The following is a 20,332-nucleotide window of genomic DNA, read 5'->3' as shown; positions in this document are numbered from 1 at the left end:
AGCCAGAAGAGCGGTGTTGGGGGGGGGGGGGGGGGGGCAGTTGGGCGGGGTGGTTGCCTATTGTAAAATGATACAGTAGACGCTTGGTTAACAATGAAATGTTTGTTGCCGCAGCGCACTGTGGAGAGCTATATCGAGAAGAGAATCGGCAGCACGTACGGACCGCCGGGCGGGCGCAGGATGTCGGTCTTTGTTGATGACATCAATATGCCTCTTGTCAACGAATGGGGAGATCAGGTGTGTGGCTACGGATATTGATGGGGTCGACAGAAAGCTCAGACCATTTACTGTGGAGAGGCCAAAGTTACAACGATTTGGACACTTTTAAATGACAAAAGATCTCAAAATGAGCAATCAGTTCTCAAAGTAATTATTGATTCATTTGATAATTGAGTAGTTGCCGATGAATCAGTCGGTGTACTTCTCATGAATATATTTTCACTGATGTTTTTTTCATCCTTCATCGACAGTTTTTTGAAACTTGTAGTGTCACTTTGAACTCGTGTTTAAATATTCAGTTGGTCTAGATTTGGGGCTCAACGGTGCGTGTGAATTCCTTGCAGATCACCAATGAGATAGTCCGGCAAATGATGGAGATGGGCGGTATGTACAATCTGGACAAACCCGGTGACTTCATCACCATTGTGGACGTCCAAATGCTGGGGGCCATGATCCACCCTGGCGGCGGGCGAAATGACATTCCGCAGAGGCTCAAGAGGCAGTTCACCGTCTTCAACTGCACGCTGCCTTCCAATACTTCCATTGACAAAATCTTCGGTAACTCGAAAATAGAAACTAGAAGTATAAAATGACAATATGTACAAATTGTCACGTTTGCTTTAACACGCAGGTGTGATCGGCTGTGGCTACTTCCACGAGTGCAGGAAGTTCAAGGAAAATATAACAGCCATGGTGAAGAAGCTCGTGTCAGCTGGCCGGGTTTTGTGGCAGTGGACCAAGGTCGTTTCTTTGGGAAATGCTCTCTTATTTGCAATAGAAATGGGAGTTGGTGTAATAAGATGGAGAACCACCGATTTACTCTGTCGACTTTAGACAAAGATGCTGCCCACGCCCTCCAAGTTTCACTACATCTTCAACTTGCGAGACTTGTCCAGGATCTGGCAAGGAATGTTGAAGGTGGAGGCCGAGCAATGCAACGACTTCAAGACCCTCGTGGCCCTCTTCAAGAGCGAATGCACCCGCGTCATCGCTGACAGGTAGACGGATAAACCAGGGCGTGGCCACACAACACTGTTCGAACCGCGCTCGAACCCACTTCACACCCAGAATGGCTCATATCTTTGGCCTGCCAAAGTCGGGTTAAAAACGTTTTTGTTTTTGCTTGTCTTTTTAGGTTCATTTGCCCCGAGGACAAAGACTGGTTTGAGAGCTCTGTAGGCCGCGTTGTCAAAGAGCACGTCGACCCCAGCCTCGTCGCGTCGATCCACAAGGATCCATACTTTGTTGACTTCCTGAGAGAGGCGCCCGAACCGACTGGCGAGGAGGATGAAAACGCCTCTTTCGATGCCCCCAAAATTTACGAGCTCGTATGAAAAACTCACCTCGGCTATTGAGACTGTTTTGTGTCCGCCGCTTGACCGTCCTCACCGTGAGTCATCTATTCTGTCAGGTCCCCACGTTTCAATTCCTAGAGGAGAAGCTACGGTTCTATCAGGCAAAGCACAATGACGAAGTGAGAGGCTCTCACATGGACTTGGTTTTCTTCACGGATGCCATGACTCACCTCGTCAAGGTGAGATTGAGTCCACACGCGGAGGTCGCAAAAGTCCTCGCACTCTTAAGTAGAAGTACAGATACAGGAAAAAAAAGTTCTTGAGTACAAAAGTAAAAAGTTCAAATTAATATTTACTGTCCATATTGTACAATACTCATTTTAATAACTTTTTTTCAACACTGTATTTTGTTTTCTTTGCCGCTACGTTCCATAGATCTCACGCATCATTCGCACGGATACTGGCAATGCCCTTCTCGTGGGTGTGGGAGGATCTGGGAAACAGAGTTTGACTCGTCTTGCCTCGTACATAGCCGGATACGAAGTCAACCAGATCACACTGACCAAGTAAGGAGAACAGAAAATATGCTTCGCTTTTTAGCTTTGGAGTACTTATGTTGTAGCCATGCAATATTCCAAAATTTCTCTCAAATTTTCCCCTGAAAATTCTGCATGTAATTCTGGATCATGACACAGTGAGGAAAAAATAAAGTTCAGGATTTTTTTTTTTCTTTTTGTTAGGGGGGGGGGAAAAAAACAAATGGACGCTCCAATTCCTTTGTATAGAGCAGCATTCTGTCATTTATTATATTATATTTTTCCCTAAAATGGCAAAGTGATGAATTGCTGTAGCAATTTTTGACAACTTTTTTAAAATGGAAAGAAAAAAACATCCGCAAATATCACATGTGCATATGGATTCAATGTCTTTATTATGAATGACATGTGGAGCACTATCTGTCTTTCCCTTCAGGTCTTACAATATATCTAATTTCATGGAAGATCTAAAAAAGTTGTACAAATCAAGTGGGGCCGAAGGGCGCGGTATCACCTTCCTTTTTACTGATAATGAAATAAAACAGGAAGCCTTCCTCGAGTACCTGAACAATGTTCTGTCGTCTGGAGAGGTGATGACCTAATTCTCGGGAAATTTAACACTTTCCGTATGATGTCGCGCTTGAAAAGCCTTCACCGCCAATCCTTCATCTCTGCGCAGGTCTCCAACCTTTTCGCAAAGGATGAGATCCAAGAGATTACCCAAAACCTTATTCCGGTAATGAAAAAGGAATTTCCTCGCATTCCGCCCACTTTTGACAACCTTTACGACTACTTCATATCACGGGCGCGAAAGAACCTGCACGTTGTGTTGTGCTTCTCGCCGGTAAGTGCCATCTAAAAAAAGAATAATAAAAAAAAAAAAAAAAACCCTAACCCAAAAATGCTCAAATGACATGATTAGTAGAATAAAAATGACACATGGATGTGAATGAAAAACTATATTTAACCAACCAAAAATCTGGAAGCACTCCAGATTACTCCAGAGGATATTGTCAAGGAGATTGGACCAATCTTCATACCAAGCCTTCATTTAAGCCTATTTTTGAGCGCAGTTAGGAGAGGCCACTTTCCCTATAATGACACATCGGATTTTAGAGATACAGACAAGAATGTAAACAACAGCGAAGGATACTTCGTGGCATCGCATCTATCAATCATCTCTACAGGTGGGACCAAAGTTTCGCTCTCGGTCTCTGAAGTTCCCGGGCTTGATATCTGGCTGCACAATGGACTGGTTTGCCCCATGGCCCGAGGAGGCCCTGGTGGCCGTGGCTCATCACTTCCTCTCCGAATTTCCCATTGTTTGCACACCAGAGGTGAAAGCTTCCATGGTGACCACCATGGGCGTGTACCATCGCAAAGTGTCGGAGACGTGCGAAAGCTACTTCGAACGGTAACGACTATTTTGATGTAATTCAATAAGAATTTTTTCTTGTCTTCATGGGGTGATGAGTTTGCATTGTTTTTTTTTTTCTTTCTTTCTTTTTTGTTTTTACAGATTCAGGAGGAGAACTCACGTCACCCCCAAATCGTACCTCTCATTCATCAATGGCTACAAGACGCTCTACCATCAAAACCACGAGCACATTAACACGCTCGCCCAGCGCATGAATGTTGGTAAGCACATTTCAAATGAAAAATCATTTTGGTCCTCGATACCGAAAGTACGAAGGAACAAAAGTGCCTCGAATTTGAGGTCAAAATACAGCGACAGACCCGGCGGGTACAGTATTTTCAGTTCCAGGAACATTTTGGTCCTTGGAACCAACAAGTACCATGAGCTAAAAGTTCCCAGAACTTTAATGTGTGAAAGTATATTATGACCCCTGGGTCAAAAGGTCGCAATAAAAGGGCAGAACATGCAAGTATAAAAAAATAGGTCGAGTCTTTCATTTACGAAATAAAATGTCTGCTGTGTTTGTATTGGTATTAATTGATTGATGAATAATTGATGAATGAATTCATTTCTTCATTCATTGGCTAATATTCATTGCTGCAAAACATAACTTGTTGATTTGTGTTAATTTACTGTTTTCACTGTTTGTTATTGTATGATTGATTTTAACTCCATGTACAGCACTTCGAATGAAGCAATGGTTATTTTATAATGTAGAGTCGAGTTCATATTTTCTAATCTTAGAAAGGGCACAAGCAGTTCGAGGCCCACAAATATTGAGAGCCCGGGTATCTCTTAATAAACCGATTTTATATCTTCATGTCAGGGTTGAACAAACTGATGGAGGCCAGCGTGTCCGTAGCTAAACTCTCCAAAGAGCTGGAAGTCAGTGAGAAAGAATTGGTGGTGGCCTCTGCCAAGGCTGACAAGGTCAAATAAAAACAGCACTCGTCACAAGAGGGAAACGCTGGTTCCGCTATTGCGTAAACAATGACGTGAGATGTACCTTTTAGGTGTTAGCCGAGGTGATGGTCCGAACCGAGGCGGCCACCATAATCAAGAATGAGGTCCAGACCGTGAGCGACAAAGCCCAGATGATCGTGGATGAAATCACGCAGGAGAGGGCAATTGCTGAGGAAAAACTGGAGGCAGCCAAGCCCGCATTACAGGAGGCTGAAAATGCACTGAACGTGAGTTGTCCTTTCAAGTAGCGTTAACGCTGAAGAGGTGAAGAGAGAGGCGATACACTGATCCAAATAAATGGCTCATCTCACTCGGTTTCTTCTTGGGGGGTGACGTTATAATGTGAAAAAGAAATAAGCTTGGCCAGTCATTTTATTGTTGTGTGTTGCTATTTCGCAGTGCAAAGTATCATGGTCTGTGGAGTTCACAATGCTGTGTTCAGTTGAAGCGGGCTGAAAGTCATCCTTTTTGCTGGAGATGTGCTGCTTTTCATATCGTAACATGACAACCACGCTATTGTGGCAATTTTAATATCGCGATATTGCCATTCTTGTCTTGTCACACTTTAACATTTTAGGTATGATGGTGAGTGCTTCAAGGTTCAGTCTTGACACATTTTCCGCAATTATTTTTAGCCATGTATGATGTATTTCAGAACAGATTTCTTCAATAACTGAACACATGTGTCACGCATTGTCTTTGAAAGTTTTGAATAATGTGATTATTTGCTTTTTCTGGATAAATTGCAAATCGACTATAACCTGAAATGGGTGTTTTTTGAGGGCCATAGCGCCCAGCCGTACACTTTCAAGACATATTTTGATTGCGGTACTTGCTGGTGTGTTGACAAAAAAAACCAAAACAGACCATCAAGCCTGCTGATATTGCCACTGTGAGGAAATTGGCCAAGCCACCACACCTGATCATGAGGATCATGGACTGCTGCCTGCTGTTGTTCCAAAGAAAGTTGGAGACTGTCACAATGGATCCCAACCTGCCCTGTATCAAGCCATCATGGCCCGATGCTCTCAGGGTGCGTCTGATCCCGGTCGCTGTTTCTTTTTGGGGGTTTTTCGGACAACTTGTCCAATGTCCACATTTCTCACCGTCATCTGTCTTGGCGTCTGCTTCAGCTAATGGGCAGCACAGGCTTCTTGGGGTCGCTGCAGCAGTTCGTCAAGGACAAGATCAACGAGGAGACGGTGGAGTTGTTGCAGCCCTACTTCGATATGGAGGACTACACCATGGAAAACGCGAAGAAGGTGTGCGGCAGTGTGGCCGGTCTGCTCGCGTGGACCAGGGCGATGGCCACCTTCTATGACATCAACAAGGAAGTGCTGCCGCTCAAGGTAGGATGCGACAGTCAAAAATGACGTGCGCTCAGGAAAGACGCGCATGACTTAGCCGTTGGAAATGTGCCTCTCGCCACTTTTTCATGTTGACCTGCCACAAGGTGCATCTGCCACAATCACAACAACCTTGCACGCTAGAAACAAACAGAATCAAGTGATGAATCAAGTCCTGGCATTTTCTTAACAGACTGCGGTGTCGTTTGTGGTTAGGCTAATCTGGCGGTTCAGGAAGTGCGCTACAAAAAAGCCAGCGCTGAGCAAATGGCAGCTCAGGCCACACTGGCCGAAAAGGAAGCCGAGCTGGCCCTGGTGCAAGCGAAAAGCGACGCTGCAAGCAAAGAGAAGCAGGTACGCTTCTGGACTGTGATAGACTTGGTGGGAGAGCAAGTGCCTCATCCTTATTCTTTGGACAATTTCTTTCAGGAATTGGTGGATCGTTCCGAAATGTGTAAGAACAAAATGCAGGCCGCCTCAGATCTAATCGGCGGGCTGAGTAATGAGAAAGTTCGCTGGACCCAACAAAGCAAAGAATTTAAATCTCAGATCAAGAGGTAGGTGGAAATATTCCTTTTTTTTTTTTTTTTTTTAATCCACACCACAAAGAAAAAAAAAAAGGTTTTGTAGTTTTCTCCAAATTTGGCAGTTGTTAGTTTTTCATCCCAAATACAAAAACATTCGATGTTTTTTGATGCCTGCACCTCCCCAGATTACGCAGTCTTGTGGTGATCCAAATATTAGGTGTTCTTTTTTTAAAAAAAAAAAATTCAAAATACACAAAAGAATGCTATTTTTCCAATGCTTCCTTCCAAATTATGGATGATTTTTATATGGGACACAAAGGGGAAAAAGGTTTATCGTTTTCTGGTTGTTTCTGTTTCTCTCCTCATTTTTATGAATTTTCTTTCATTATTACACACAATGTCACATGACTATTGTTTTTCAGTTGATTCTCTGGAAATTTTGTAAATTACTTATTTTGAACCAAAAATAATGAAAAAAAAACTACGGTATTTTGATCGGTTTTTGTTTGCATCTAGTTAAGTTTTTTGAGAGTATTTTTTATTCTATACAAGAACATAAGCTAAACTTTTGTTGTTTCACTTCTGTCCCTGATTTACCTGAAATACTACCAACAAAAAAAAAAGAAATCAAATAAAGGGAAAGCAAAACACTAGCTCCCGTCTAGATTCAGCAGGACTCTAAGAAATAGGGCCCTGATTTACCTGAAATACTACCAACAAAAAAAAATAAATCAAATAAAGGGAAAGCAAAACACTAGCTCGCATCTAGATTCAGCAGGACTCTAAGAAAGAGGGTTTTCAACTCAGCTTGTTTTCATTGGTTAGGCTGGTGGGCGACGTCCTGCAGCTTACCGGTTTCCTGTCATACTGCGGCCCCTTCAACCAGAATTTCCGCGACATGTTGCTGGACATGTGGAAAAGTGATCTCATATCCAACAATATCCCATTCACGGAAAACCTCAACCTGATCTCCACGTTGGTGGATGCTCCCACGGTAAGAGCAAGAAAATGAGCCAACGGTTGGATTCGTGTGTGGGTGTGGGTGGGGGACAAAAAAATGGGTTTGTCTTTTCTAGATCAGCGAGTGGAATCTTCAGGGCCTGCCCGGAGATGACCTGTCAGTGCAGAACGGCATCATCGTCACTAAAGCGTCAAGGTATCCGCTCCTGGTCGATCCCCAGACTCAAGGAAAGACTTGGATCACCGCAAAAGAAAAGGCCAATTCCCTGCAGGTATCGTTCATCCATCAATTATTTGATCGGCTTCTCCCCACCAGGGTCATGGGCGTGCATTCGCCACAACAGAAATGAAACTCCGAAATCTCAATCCCGCTGTTGTCTCACTTCCAGCTGACATCCCTCAACCACAAGTTCTTTCGTACGCATTTGGAGGACTCCATCTCCTTGGGGAGGCCGCTACTTATTGAGGATGTGGGCGAGGAGCTGGACCCCGCCCTTGACAACGTCCTGGAGAAAAATTTCTTCAAATCTGGCTCCAACTACAAGGTAATTCTATGGAATGCCGTTGAGCGTTTTTGTGAGGAATTTGGAGTGTTATTTATTTATTTTTTTTTCAGTTGACAAACAATTAAAAAAAATCTCTTTTCCATTTTTAACCAAACATCAATTTAATTAAAAAAAATCTCACGTTTTTATTTTTTTTTACATTTTTCATCAATTTGAAATATAAAGAAGCTTGTGTTATTTTCCAATTTTATAGATTTTTTTTTTTTTGTGTGTGTGCAAAACCTAGCAAGATATCATCAAATTTGTTTTTGGGACTATTTACTACTTTTTTTCATGGTTTGGCTCCTCCGATTTATACAACGGTGTGACGTATAGCCCAAAAAACACAATATTTGTTTTTAGATTGCTTCAAATCAAAATGAGTTTGAGGTCGTTTCTGTAATCCTGCCACAACAAACAAATGCACACTTCCACCCTGACCTCTTGCCGTTGGTCGTTGAAAAACTGTGCAAGTGCCGCCCAGCTAAATTACTCCTGTGGATGTTTTTTTTCCGTGGAGGTGAAAGTGGGAGACAAGGACGTGGATGTGTCCAACAACTTCCGACTTTACATTACCACCAAACTGCCAAATCCGTCGTACACTCCGGAGGTGAGCGCCAAGACGTCCATCATTGACTTCACTGTCAACATGAAAGGCCTGGAGGACCAGCTGCTGGGTCGTGTCATCCTCGCTGAGAAGAAGGTTTGTCCATGTTCCAGCATCACTTTGTGTTGCTTTTTGCGTGTTTCTCTCCGCATTTTTTTTTTGAATTGTTGCAAGTGTGGTAACTGTGTAACTGAGCTGCCTTTCATTTGATAGGAACTAGAGAACGAGAGGCTGAAGCTGATTGAGGATGTGACCTCCAACAAGAGGAAGATGCAGGAGCTGGAGGACAACCTGCTCTACAAACTGAGCACCACGAAAGGTCCCCAATCACTCCTGTGGATTTCTGTTTGTAAGGGTTGCAAATATACTCCGAGGTTTCTCCTTGGCCGCGTCCCACAGGTTCCTTGGTGGACGATGACTCCATGATTGGCATTTTGAGCACGACCAAGCAAACGGCTGCCGAGGTTAGCGTCAAGCTGAACATTGCGGCTGAGGCGGAGGAGAAAATCAAGGCGGCTCAGTCCGAATATCGGCCGGTGGCGTGCCGAGGCAGCATCCTTTACTTCCTCATCACCGAAATGAGCATGGTCAACGTCATGTACCAGACTTCCCTCAGTCAGTTCCTCAAAATCTTCGACATTTCGCTGGCCAGGTAAAGTTGTTCATTTCGGCGGGGCTGTCCGGGGTATGGTGGGAGGATGTCGTCTCCCTTTTTGCCCCGCTTTTGTTGGTGTTTATCCGTTAACGTGTATTTCGCAGATCGGAGAAGTCAGCCAAAACGTCCAAACGAATCGCCAACATCATCGAATACTTGACGTATGAAGTCTTCCGGTACACGGTGCGCGGACTGTATGAAAACCACAAGTTCATCTTCACGATGCTCATGGCCCTTAAGATCGACCTGCAGAATGGCAGGATACAACACAGCCAATTTCAGATTCTCATCAAAGGTGTGGTACTTTAAAAAAAAAAAAAAAGTTATTTTTGTTGTTTTTTTTCCAAGTAGTTTCTCTCCAAACACGTGAATCATCTTTTTGTTCTGTTCTTTGCCCATTATTTCCATCGACATTTTTGTTTTTAGATGTTCATTGCTTCTCTCCAAATATAGCAAGTTTTCAATCTGAAACTGGCAATGGGACAGGATTTCACAAAAATGAAAATCTGTCAAAAGTCTGCTTCACCTTGAGTCAAAAAAAAAAAGATTCCAGAGGAATTGGGCTTTTTGGGGTTGGGGGGGCGGGGCTTTTTGGGGAACATGTTTGTCTTATTTTGCCTCTTGAAAAGCACCTTCAAATTCCAGTATAACTTTATCATGTCTCAAAATAGAACGACAAAAATCCACACATGAATGTATTGTGCAATGCGGAATTTGATGTTCTTTTGAAGATGGTCATTTAAAGTCAGTAATTTTGCATATATGATGTATGTCTAAGTCTGTGGAGGATATCAATTTGTTCTAAGATGAAAAAGTCAATCTCAAAGCATTTAATGAAGTCCTTTTCTGACAGGCGGCGCTGCACTCGACCTGAAGGCCTGCCCCCCGAAACCCTTCAACTGGGTGCTTGACATTGTGTGGCTGAACCTCGTGGAACTCAGTAAACTTCCTCAGTTTGCCAACATCCTCAATCAGGTTGATTTTCGTAGATATCGCGGCTTCCAATTCCATGAGTGTATCATCATACTGCGTGGCTCGGTCCCTGTTGCAGGTGGGTAAAAGTGGAAAACACTGGAAAGTGTGGGCCAACGGCGATGCCCCGGAGGAAGCTGTCATCCCAGATGGTTACAACAACCTGGACGTCTTCAACAAACTCATGCTTATTAGGTACTGCAATTTTTGGGGACCTAGTGACGGAGGCAGAAAGTTGCACAAGTTCAATTTACCCTATTTTCCGCACGACAAAGCATTCCATTTTCTCAAAATGGAATGCATGGTTCAATAGTCTGATTTTTTGGGGACAGAGTATTTTAAATGTTCTGTGAATCGCTTTGTTACACCTGCAGCGGTTGTGAAAGCTCCATATAAATAAAGGTGTATTGTATTGTATTCTCTTTAGCATAGCTATGTATTAAAGCGATATTAAATTAGGCCTCAAGGTGTGCCTTATAGTGCAGAAAATATGATACATTTTATTGAAACAGTAAATTACTGTCACTCATCGGTAATTGTGCATATATGATGGGGGGGGGGGTTGTATGTCTAAGTCTGTGGAGGATATCAATTTGTTCTAAGATGAAAAAGTCAATCTCAAAGCATTTAATGAAGTCCTTTTCTGACAGGCGGCGCTGCACTCGACCTGAAGGCCTGCCCCCCGAAACCCTTCAACTGGGTGCTTGACATTGTATGGCTGAACCTCGTGGAACTCAGTAAACTTCCTCAGTTTGCCAACATCCTCAATCAGGTTGATTTTCGTAGATATCGCGGCTTCCAATTCCATGAGTGTATCATCATACTGCGTGGCTCGGTCCCTGTTGCAGGTGGGTAAAAGTGGAAAACACTGGAAAGTGTGGGCCAACGGCGATGCCCCGGAGGAAGCTGTCATCCCAGATGGTTACAACAACCTGGACGTCTTCAACAAACTCATGCTTATTAGGTACTGCAATTTTTGGGGACCTCGTGACGGAGGCAGAAAGTTGCACAAGTTCAATTTACCCTATTTTCCGCACGACAAAGCATTCCATTTTCTCAAAAGTCGACAGTGCACCTTATAATTCAAAGGCGCCTTATACATAGTTCAATCGTCTGATTTTTTTGGGACAGAGTATTTTAAATGTTCTGTGAATCGCTTTGTTACACCTGCAGCGGTTGTGAAAGCTCCATATAAATAAAGGTGTATTGTATTGTATTGTATTGTATTCTCTTTAGCATAGCTCCATCGAGTGGATGGAGAATGCAACCACAGCCACTAGTGTAGCTTCTATTCGATGCACCTTATAATGCGGTGTGCCCTATGTATTAAAACGATATTAAATTAGGCCTCAAGGTGTGCCTTATAGTGCAGAAAATATGATACATTTTATTGAAACAGTAAATTACTGTCACTCATTTTTTTTCACCCTTAAAAACAAATTACAAAAAGGAAAATACACATCTTGAAAAAGAGGTTTGGTTCTTTCGGCAGGTCCTGGTGTCCAGATCGCACCTTGGCTCAGGCCAGGAAGTACGAGGATATCAATTTGTTCTAAGATGAAAAAGTCAATCTCAAAGCATTTAATGAAGTCCTTTTCTGACAGGCGGCGCTGCACTCGACCTGAAGGCCTGCCCCCCGAAACCCTTCAACTGGGTGCTTGACATTGTGTGGCTGAACCTCGTGGAACTCAGTAAACTTCCTCAGTTTGCCAACATCCTCAATCAGGTTGATTTTCGTAGATATCGCGGCTTCCAATTCCATGAGTGTATCATCATACTGCGTGGCTCGGTCCCTGTTGCAGGTGGGTAAAAGTGGAAAACACTGGAAAGTGTGGGCCAACGGCGATGCCCCGGAGGAAGCTGTCATCCCAGATGGTTACAACAACCTGGACGTCTTCAACAAACTCATGCTTATTAGGTACTGCAATTTTTGGGGACCTAGTGACGGAGGCAGAAAGTTGCACAAGTTCAATTTACCCTATTTTCCGCACGACAAAGCATTCCATTTTCTCAAAATGGAATGCATGGTTCAATAGTCTGATTTTTTGGGGACAGAGTATTTTAAATGTTCTGTGAATCGCTTTGTTACACCTGCAGCGGTTGTGAAAGCTCCATATAAATAAAGGTGTATTGTATTGTATTCTCTTTAGCATAGCTATGTATTAAAGCGATATTAAATTAGGCCTCAAGGTGTGCCTTATAGTGCAGAAAATATGATACATTTTATTGAAACAGTAAATTACTGTCACTCATTTTTTTTCACCCTTAAAAACAAATTACAAAAAGGAAAATACACATCTTGAAAAAGAGGTTTGGTTCTTTCGGCAGGTCCTGGTGTCCAGATCGCACCTTGGCTCAGGCCAGGAAGTACGTGGGTGACTCCATGGGCGACAGGTTTGCTGAGCCTGTCCTGCTGAACCTGCTGGGCACGTGGGAGGAGAGTGACATCCGCACGCCGCTCATCTGCTTCCTCTCAATGGGCTCGGATCCCACCAACCAAATAGAAGCGCTCGCCAAGAAGCTCAATATCGGTGAGTTCGCTGAGCCATGACCAATATAAATTCGTTTTTTAAAGTGGTGCACCCAGTCACAGTCCCCTTGTGTCTCCCAGGATGTAAGTCGATCTCCATGGGGCAAGGGCAAGAGGTCCATGCGAGGAAGCTTGTTAATAGCTCAATGGCGGAGGTTTGTGTTGTGCACGGCGACATTTATTAGCTTGTCACAAATTACATTTACGATTTAGTTCAAACCTCAAATCTTGATCTGATCTTAATAGAAAGTACGACTTTACCTTAGTAAAAAAAAAAGAAAAAAAATCATATTTACACAAAGTAAAAATGTCATCTATTAAAAATGACATTTGGGCTTTTTCTTCCAGTTCTTATTTTTCAATTCAGTGTTTTTTTTTCTTTCTTCCTCATTACCTTCTTGATTGCTTCCCATCCGTGTCTGTAAAATCGTTGTCCATTCTATCAGTAACTAAATGAGAAAAAACCTTTTCAAAGTTTTCTTGAACAACAAACATCTTCATTCTTCTTTTCTTTTCACCTCAAATTGGCACATACCATGAGAACATTTGGTTTGAATTGAAACTGCCATGTGAAACTTTAAAACTACTGCATTTCAGCCTATGTAAACATGTAGTCTCGATAGATGACACTTGTTTCACTTTTTTCATCTCGCCCGACATTGGTGGCCGCAGGGAGGCTGGGTGCTCCTGCAGAACTGTCACTTGGGCCTGGAGTTCATGGATGAGTTGTTGGAGACCGTCACTGTCACAGAGACTGTGCACAAAACATTCAGGGTGTGGGTCACCACCGAACCGCATGACCTCTTCTCCATCACGCTGCTACAGGTTGCTCTTTTATTTGAAATGATTGCATTTCAAAATTTCAAGGGATAGATTACGTAGATGACGCTAGATATTCCCCAATGTTTATTGCGCTCAGACAGAGACTATTGCCACAACATTACCCTGACTTGGGAATCTGTGTCTTTCAAGTCTTCCATCAAGTTTACCAACGACCCACCGCAGGGACTTCGCGCCAGCTTGAAGCGAACCTTTGTAAGCATCTCACAAAACCAGCTGGAAGTCAGCAACCTGCCGACGTGGAAGCCGCTGCTGTACGGCGTGGCTTTTCTCCACTCTGCTGTTCAGGTACCGCACTCATTGACGGGATTATGCAAAAGGAAATGCTTCATTTAGCAAAGCAACGTAGTGGTACACTCGCCGGACTTGTGTGCGAGCAGCGTGGGATCGCTTCCCACTTGGTGACGGTGTGAATGTGGGTGTGTGTGGTTGTTCGTCTCTATATGTGCCCTGTGACTGACTGGCGACCAGTTCAGGGGTTAGTCCGCCTTTCGCCCGGAGTCAACTGGGATCGGTCCCAGCAAACCCCGCGGCTCTCTTCAGGATAATCGGTGTTGAAAATGGATGGGTGGACAAAAAAAAAAAAAAACATCCCACTAAAAATTCCGTTTGTTATTGCTCTGGCTCCATTTGAAGCGCCATGGAGAGGCTATTTCAATGCACCTGGAAATGTGGAATTTGTACAAAAAAAAAACAAAAAAACATACATCTACATGTTGCAGCCCGAAGTGGAGCGACTGTGTCTTTGGTTTATAAACATCACCTTGAGATGTTGTTGTTGAGATGAACACCTTGTTGAGAGGGAAGAAATTTCATCTGTGCTGTATGTTACACATACAGTACATTTGACAATAAAGTTTATCCAATCCAATCCAATCACCTGTGGTTAAATCGCATGGAATTTTGCTCCTTGCCTAATAGGTTTTGTTTGCAAACATTAGAATCAGCCCATCATTTTTTGACTTCATGGTCCCAGGAACGGCGTAAATTTGGACCGCTGGGATGGAACATACCGTACGAGTTCAATTCTGCGGACTTCACAGCCAGCGTGGAGTTTGTAGAGAGACACCTGGATGACTGCGGACCCAGAAAGGTGGCCGCACACACGCAAACAAACACACACAAATTTGCCACACTTGTGTTGGCTTCTTTTCCTAACTGTATCCACCCTTACCAAGGATGTCTCCTGGGTGACTCTGCGCTACATGCTAGCCGAAGTGCAGTACGGAGGCAGGGTCACTGACGACTATGACAAACGCCTGCTCAAATGTTTTGCCCGGGCAAGGACCTCTTTTACATTTTCACCTTAACTGTAGATACTCGTGGTTGGCATAATAATCGATCTGTTCATTTTTCACTTTCAATGTTTTCTTCTTCTTCTTCTTCATTTTTTTTCTTGGGGTTTTTTTTTTTTTTTTTTTGGTATTTGTCCTTCGAACGTTCCCTGTTACAGGTGTGGTTCAGTAAGAAAATGTTGGACCCGTCCTTCTGCTTCTACACGGAGTACCAAATCCCGATATGTAAGACCATCGACGAGTACGTGGACTACATCCAAGGCTTGCCCGCCGTGGACTCCACGCAAGCACTGGGGTTGCACCCCAACGCTGACATTGTGTAAGAAATCAGTGAAATAAAATCCAAGGCAATACACAGTATATATAAAGAAGATAAATATACATCATTTTCAGTTCAAAACGTTTTCAATAAAAATAAATCAAATGAAGCATTTTAAATTAAAACTAAAATAAATCTAATCTGCAATTGAAAAAATTGTCACAATAAATTTAAATGAATTAAATTTTAAATCATAAGAATAAATAAATAAATGCATTTTAAAATGACATCAATGGATTACAATGAGGGGGGGGGGGTTGTATGTCTAAGTCTGTGGAGGATATCAATTTGTTCTAAGATGAAAAAGTCAATCTCAAAGCATTTAATGAAGTCCTTTTCTGACAGGCGGCGCTGCACTCGACCTGAAGGCCTGCCCCCCGAAACCCTTCAACTGGGTGCTTGACATTGTATGGCTGAACCTCGTGGAACTCAGTAAACTTCCTCAGTTTGCCAACATCCTCAATCAGGTTGATTTTCGTAGATATCGCGGCTTCCAATTCCATGAGTGTATCATCATACTGCGTGGCTCGGTCCCTGTTGCAGGTGGGTAAAAGTGGAAAACACTGGAAAGTGTGGGCCAACGGCGATGCCCCGGAGGAAGCTGTCATCCCAGATGGTTAAACATCTTCCTACGCCAGGAGGTGGACCGCATGCAGAGGATTATCGCTGTGGTGCGCACCACTCTTCAGGATCTCAAGCTGGCCATCGAGGGCACCATCATCATGAGCGAGGTCGGTCCATAATGTTGGTTACCTTTGCTTTTCTAGCCTTTCCCCGCTGCAAATGGGGTGGCCGTACTGTACTTCAGCCCGAGACTACAAGTCACGTCAAATAAAAGGGAAAGAAAAAAAGGCGGACTGGGCATTAACTTCATCCCCATTTTTTGTCATCAGTTTAATTACAACAAACCTATTGTTTAACGGTATTTTGTTCAGTGACGATGCTTATAACTCAAAACACTCAAATCACCTTTTCCTGTTGAAATGATTGGAAATTCCAGTAATCCGTTACAGACCGAAAAAAAGAAATGTTTGTATTTTTTAACAATGAAAAATAGCACTCTGCAGTATTGTAGTTTATAAAAACATACAGAAATAATATATTGAAATCTAACTGAAAAAATTTAAACTGCCTTTGTCACACCGCATTGATTGAATGGCCATTGTGCTGCGCCCCCGGGTGTGCCCACCTTTGACAGACGGCAAAACTGTTTATTGCGACATCTCAATTCCTCCCTCAGCTCATCGATAGCATGCGAATATTAGTCGTTCAATGGAGCAGTAACGAAAGAATACGCGACTGAGTACTGTCGCTGTTTCTGTCTACATGTGATGCCGCACCATTTGTATTCATTCTGTTGGTTAAAGGGTTGTAGCATTTTTTTATTTACCATATGAACAATGATAAAACAATTTTCATTCACCAATTGTAGGAAAACAAAACATTGAAATGAATGCAACAAATATTACAGGACACTCGGTAATATACATTTAAAAAACGGGAAGCTGCACATGGGCCATGGTTTTCACTTTGCCCACCCCTGGTCTTCTAGACTTTTTCTCCAAATAGTACCGTATTTTCTGGACTATAAGTCGCACCAGCCATAAAATGCATAATAAAGAACAAAACAACATACATACGTCGCACTGGAGTATAAGTCGCATTTTGGGGGGAAATTTATGTGATAAAATCCAACACCAAGAACAGATATGTCATCTTTGAAGGCAAATAAAAATAAAACAACAGGCTGAAGAAGAGTACGATATGCTAAGGTTACATGACGCATAAACAATGAACTGAACTGAGAATGTGGCCGGTATGTTCACGTAACATATTAAGAGTTATTCAGATAACTGGAGCATAATGATCATGCTAACAAGTTTACCAAACCATCAGTGTCACTCCAAATCACTAAATCCAATGAAATCTTCATCCTCGTTGTGCCTTTCGAGCAACTCTGCCAACTCCGGAGGTAGAAGATGCAGCGCTTCCTCTTCTATGTCGCTTACGTCATAGTCATCGTAGGGTTTTTTTTTTTTTTTTTTTTTGTCAATGTGAAAAGCATCAACACAGGCCTAGAGCCCCCTCTTGCGGTTTAAACGATAGAATATGTTCACTATTTCACACATAAGTCGCTCCAGAGTATAAGTCGCACCCCCGGCCAAACTATGAAAAAAAACTGCGACTTATTGTCCGGAATTGATCATGCCTGCCACTGTCTTTCCTCGTAGAACCTCCGTGACGCCCTGGACAACATCTTTGATGCCCGTGTGCCAAATCTTTGGAGGAAGCTCTCATGGGAGTCCACAACACTCGGGTTCTGGTTCACCGAGCTCCTGGACAGGAACAGACAGTTTCACAGCTGGGTGTTTTCCCGACGGCCCAAAACGTTTTGGATGACAGGTTTTTTCAACCCTCAGGGTGAGTAATAAAGTTTCAACTGTGGATATAAACTACACATCGGGAATTAAAATCTTGAAAATGCTTTTACATTTTATCGAAGATTCGCAAAGTCAATTGCAAAATGTGCGATTTTTGTCTTGATTTTAAAATTCTAAAAATTTTCTTGTGTCTCGGAGGAATTAAATGACAAACTTTGGAGATTCGGCAACAATAATCAGCAAAGCATCAACACCATGCATCTTGTATGTACAGACTCCTGAACCCATGTGACATAAATGACTGCAGCAGTTACATTCTTCACCACAAACAGTCCACCTTCAAACGATCAATAATATTAGCCTACATACTCACGTAAATAACACACAAGCATAAACTGACATGATTTCACACATGAGATTAGCATGGTAGCACTTTACACAAACAGTAGAAAAATAAAAACAGCAACTAGTTGAGTTTCTCAGCAAATACTAGGGGATTGGCTCCACTTACAAAATCCACAAATTTGCAAATGCCGAACCGTGAAGATGCGGAGTTAACTGCATACACAAATGTACCAAGTGCAGAGAGTCATTCGGAATATAAAGTCTGCGTTACTGCACAAGCCAAATGCTGACGAAATTGAACCGTGTCAGTGATGCAGAGCGCCAACAGTTTCCTCTGTTCTCTGTCTCTGATGCTTCAAAAGATTGTTAAGTGGATTCCTCTTCACATTGGCTGGTGTCACTGTATGGTTCAGGTTTCCTCACTGCGATGAGGCAAGAGGTGACGAGGGCACACAAAGGCTGGGCTCTGGACTCGGTCACACTGAACAACAAAGTCTTGAAGAAGACCAAGGAGGAGATCAAGGCCGATCCAGAGGTGAGATACACACACACAAACACATGATGAAAAGTCGTGTAAAAAAAAAAAAAGTCAGGAAATTTCTCATAAAGTTGTCAAGTTTTTTGGGAAATCTTCATGGATTGAAAAAAAATGGAATGATGGGAATTGGGAGTATCTATCTATCCATCCATCCATCCATTTTCCGATCCACTTTATCCTCTCAAGGGTCGCGGGGGGGTGCTGGAGCCTATCCCAGTTGTCTTCGACCCTGAACAGGTCGCCAGCAAATCGCAGGGCACACAGAGATGAACAACCATCCGCGCTCACACTCACACCAAGGAACAATTTCGAGTGTTCAATCAGCCTGCCGTGCATGATTTTGGAATGTGGGAGGAAACCGGAGGACCCGTAGAAAACCCCCGCAGGCACGGGGAGAACATGCAAACTCCACACAGGGAGGCCACAGCCGGAATTGAACCCGGTACCTCTGCACTGCGGGGTCGACGCGCTAACCACTGGATCACCGGGCCGCCGGAATTGCGAGTGATTTATTTGAATTCATGCTTTATTCCTGTTAATTCACATAAATTCCCATTTGAAGTTTCCAACTTTACCGGAATTTAGTGTGACCACTATATGACCATGCTGAGTTGTTGTTGTTGTTGTCTTTTTTCTTCCCCCTCGCCCCTGCGCTCACTCACACTCATGCCAGTGCCTTTGTCTCAACAGGAAGGTGTGTTCGTTCACGGCCTGTTCCTGGAGGGCGCTGACTGGGACAAGAAGCACTCGGTCCTCTGCGAGTCGGCCCCCAAAGTGCTCTTTACGCCCTTGCCCGTCATCCACATGTTCGCCATCAACTCCACCGCACCCCCCGACCCCAAGTTCTATGTGTGTCCCATTTATAAGAAACCCAAGCGTACCGACCTCAATTACATCACCGCCGTGATATTGGGCACCAGTCACCCGCCCGACCACTGGATCATGCGAGGCGTCGCCCTCCTCTGCGATATCAAATGAGAGCGTCGATTGTCTCGCTGTTTGTTGTCAGCTTGTTTTATTAAATATAGTATATAGTCATCCAACTGCTCATCTTTATTATTATAAAAATTATTAGATGGGGGGGGAGCAAGAATTCTTCCTGTTCCAAAAATGATTACTCTTGTGGTTGTAGTTTGTTCCTTTGTAGCTTTTTGTTATCCTAGTTGCATGCATAATTGCCCAAATTAGACTTGAATGTTTTTTAAAGACATGAAAAAAACAAAGTCAACAAACAAGAGTATGGATGGTATTTTTAATGATGTGGTGACCATAAGTTCAAAAAACAACTTTGCAATTCTGCTATTAGACCACAGATCATTAGGTTAGAGCTCCATGATATACTTCTAACAACCACTAGGGGGCTTTTTTGCCTTTTTTTTGGGGGGGGGTGGTGGGGTGTTGATTGCTGAGTTACGCTGTAATGTACCAACCCCGTTTTTTGTCCTCGGTTGAGTTTTGTGGGCTTTTCAAGTGGAGAGCAGAAAATGCAAGTGGCGCGAGCCATCAAGCGTCTCCGCCCTCCTGAGCGGTCCCCAATTGTGTCAACCGGTGTCCCCTTTTGAGAAGTGCTCCACATCAAACCTCATTAATTCCGCTCTTTTCCCTTATTATTTGCACCGCGGAGCCCGTCTGCTCGTAGGCCTGTTAACTGGAGCCCCGGCTCACGCTCAGCTGAGCAAATAAGATCGCTGCGTGCGCATCATTGATGTCCGCTTGAACTGGGCCCTGTTGCTAAATTAAGGTGTGTTCATCATGTTCTCACTAATTTTAGACCAATCTTGACTCTTTTTCTAATTCTGATTCTTTCCTGTTCAGAGTAAAATCCCGCGGCTGCAGTGTTGATGCTCAAATGGGAAAATTCCTGCCTGCCCCTAAGTTAATAAAACAAGGGTCAGTATTTCATCTGTGTGTGTGTGTGTGAATGTGTGTGTCTGCGTGTATATAAGTGCAAGTATAAATGTGTCATCATGTGTATTCATAAATTTGTTATCACTCTTAATTTTTCTATTTTTCCTTCTTTGTTCTCCAGCTTGCTGGACCAA

At 43.3% G+C, this 20,332-nt stretch overlaps 1 protein-coding gene and 1 long non-coding RNA gene across 2 annotated transcripts in view; both read left to right on the top strand.

Moving 5' to 3' along the window:
* LOC109507303 (dynein heavy chain 8, axonemal) overlaps nt 1-19,387 on the top strand; it is a 39,278-nt gene extending 19,891 nt beyond the window's left edge. Inside the window, exons 56-92 of the mRNA XM_019856634.1 lie at nt 115-237; nt 564-777; nt 851-960; nt 1,054-1,217; nt 1,355-1,547; nt 1,631-1,753; nt 1,950-2,080; nt 2,487-2,640; nt 2,730-2,894; nt 3,238-3,464; nt 3,570-3,688; nt 4,294-4,397; nt 4,481-4,657; nt 5,296-5,463; nt 5,564-5,779; nt 5,993-6,130; nt 6,206-6,333; nt 7,129-7,297; nt 7,380-7,535; nt 7,653-7,808; nt 8,329-8,511; nt 8,629-8,734; nt 8,815-9,067; nt 9,175-9,365; nt 9,924-10,045; nt 10,122-10,237; nt 12,371-12,573; nt 12,654-12,727; nt 13,245-13,397; nt 13,545-13,700; nt 14,389-14,505; nt 14,591-14,692; nt 14,866-15,026; nt 15,628-15,757; nt 17,258-17,447; nt 18,166-18,287; nt 18,981-19,387. Of these exons, the coding sequence (XP_019712193.1) occupies nt 115-237; nt 564-777; nt 851-960; nt 1,054-1,217; nt 1,355-1,547; nt 1,631-1,753; nt 1,950-2,080; nt 2,487-2,640; nt 2,730-2,894; nt 3,238-3,464; nt 3,570-3,688; nt 4,294-4,397; nt 4,481-4,657; nt 5,296-5,463; nt 5,564-5,779; nt 5,993-6,130; nt 6,206-6,333; nt 7,129-7,297; nt 7,380-7,535; nt 7,653-7,808; nt 8,329-8,511; nt 8,629-8,734; nt 8,815-9,067; nt 9,175-9,365; nt 9,924-10,045; nt 10,122-10,237; nt 12,371-12,573; nt 12,654-12,727; nt 13,245-13,397; nt 13,545-13,700; nt 14,389-14,505; nt 14,591-14,692; nt 14,866-15,026; nt 15,628-15,757; nt 17,258-17,447; nt 18,166-18,287; nt 18,981-19,268 (5,802 nt within the window). The 3' untranslated portion in view covers nt 19,269-19,387. The remainder of the gene's footprint in view (nt 1-114; nt 238-563; nt 778-850; nt 961-1,053; nt 1,218-1,354; nt 1,548-1,630; nt 1,754-1,949; nt 2,081-2,486; nt 2,641-2,729; nt 2,895-3,237; nt 3,465-3,569; nt 3,689-4,293; nt 4,398-4,480; nt 4,658-5,295; nt 5,464-5,563; nt 5,780-5,992; nt 6,131-6,205; nt 6,334-7,128; nt 7,298-7,379; nt 7,536-7,652; nt 7,809-8,328; nt 8,512-8,628; nt 8,735-8,814; nt 9,068-9,174; nt 9,366-9,923; nt 10,046-10,121; nt 10,238-12,370; nt 12,574-12,653; nt 12,728-13,244; nt 13,398-13,544; nt 13,701-14,388; nt 14,506-14,590; nt 14,693-14,865; nt 15,027-15,627; nt 15,758-17,257; nt 17,448-18,165; nt 18,288-18,980) is intronic.
* Nucleotides 10,758-11,579, top strand: LOC109507456 (uncharacterized). The gene is made up of 3 exons (XR_002166472.1): nt 10,758-10,814; nt 10,891-11,006; nt 11,535-11,579. It is a non-coding gene; the product is annotated as an uncharacterized LOC109507456 (long non-coding RNA).
* Nucleotides 19,388-20,332: the final 945 nt, after the last annotated feature.

Source organism: Hippocampus comes, unplaced genomic scaffold, assembly GCF_001891065.2.
Source record: "Hippocampus comes isolate QL1 unplaced genomic scaffold, H_comes_QL1_v1.1 scaffold105, whole genome shotgun sequence".
NCBI classification, from domain to species: Eukaryota; Metazoa; Chordata; class Actinopteri; order Syngnathiformes; family Syngnathidae; genus Hippocampus; species Hippocampus comes.
Note: the sequence above shows the minus strand (reverse complement) of the source record. Positions and strands in the feature narration are given on the sequence as shown.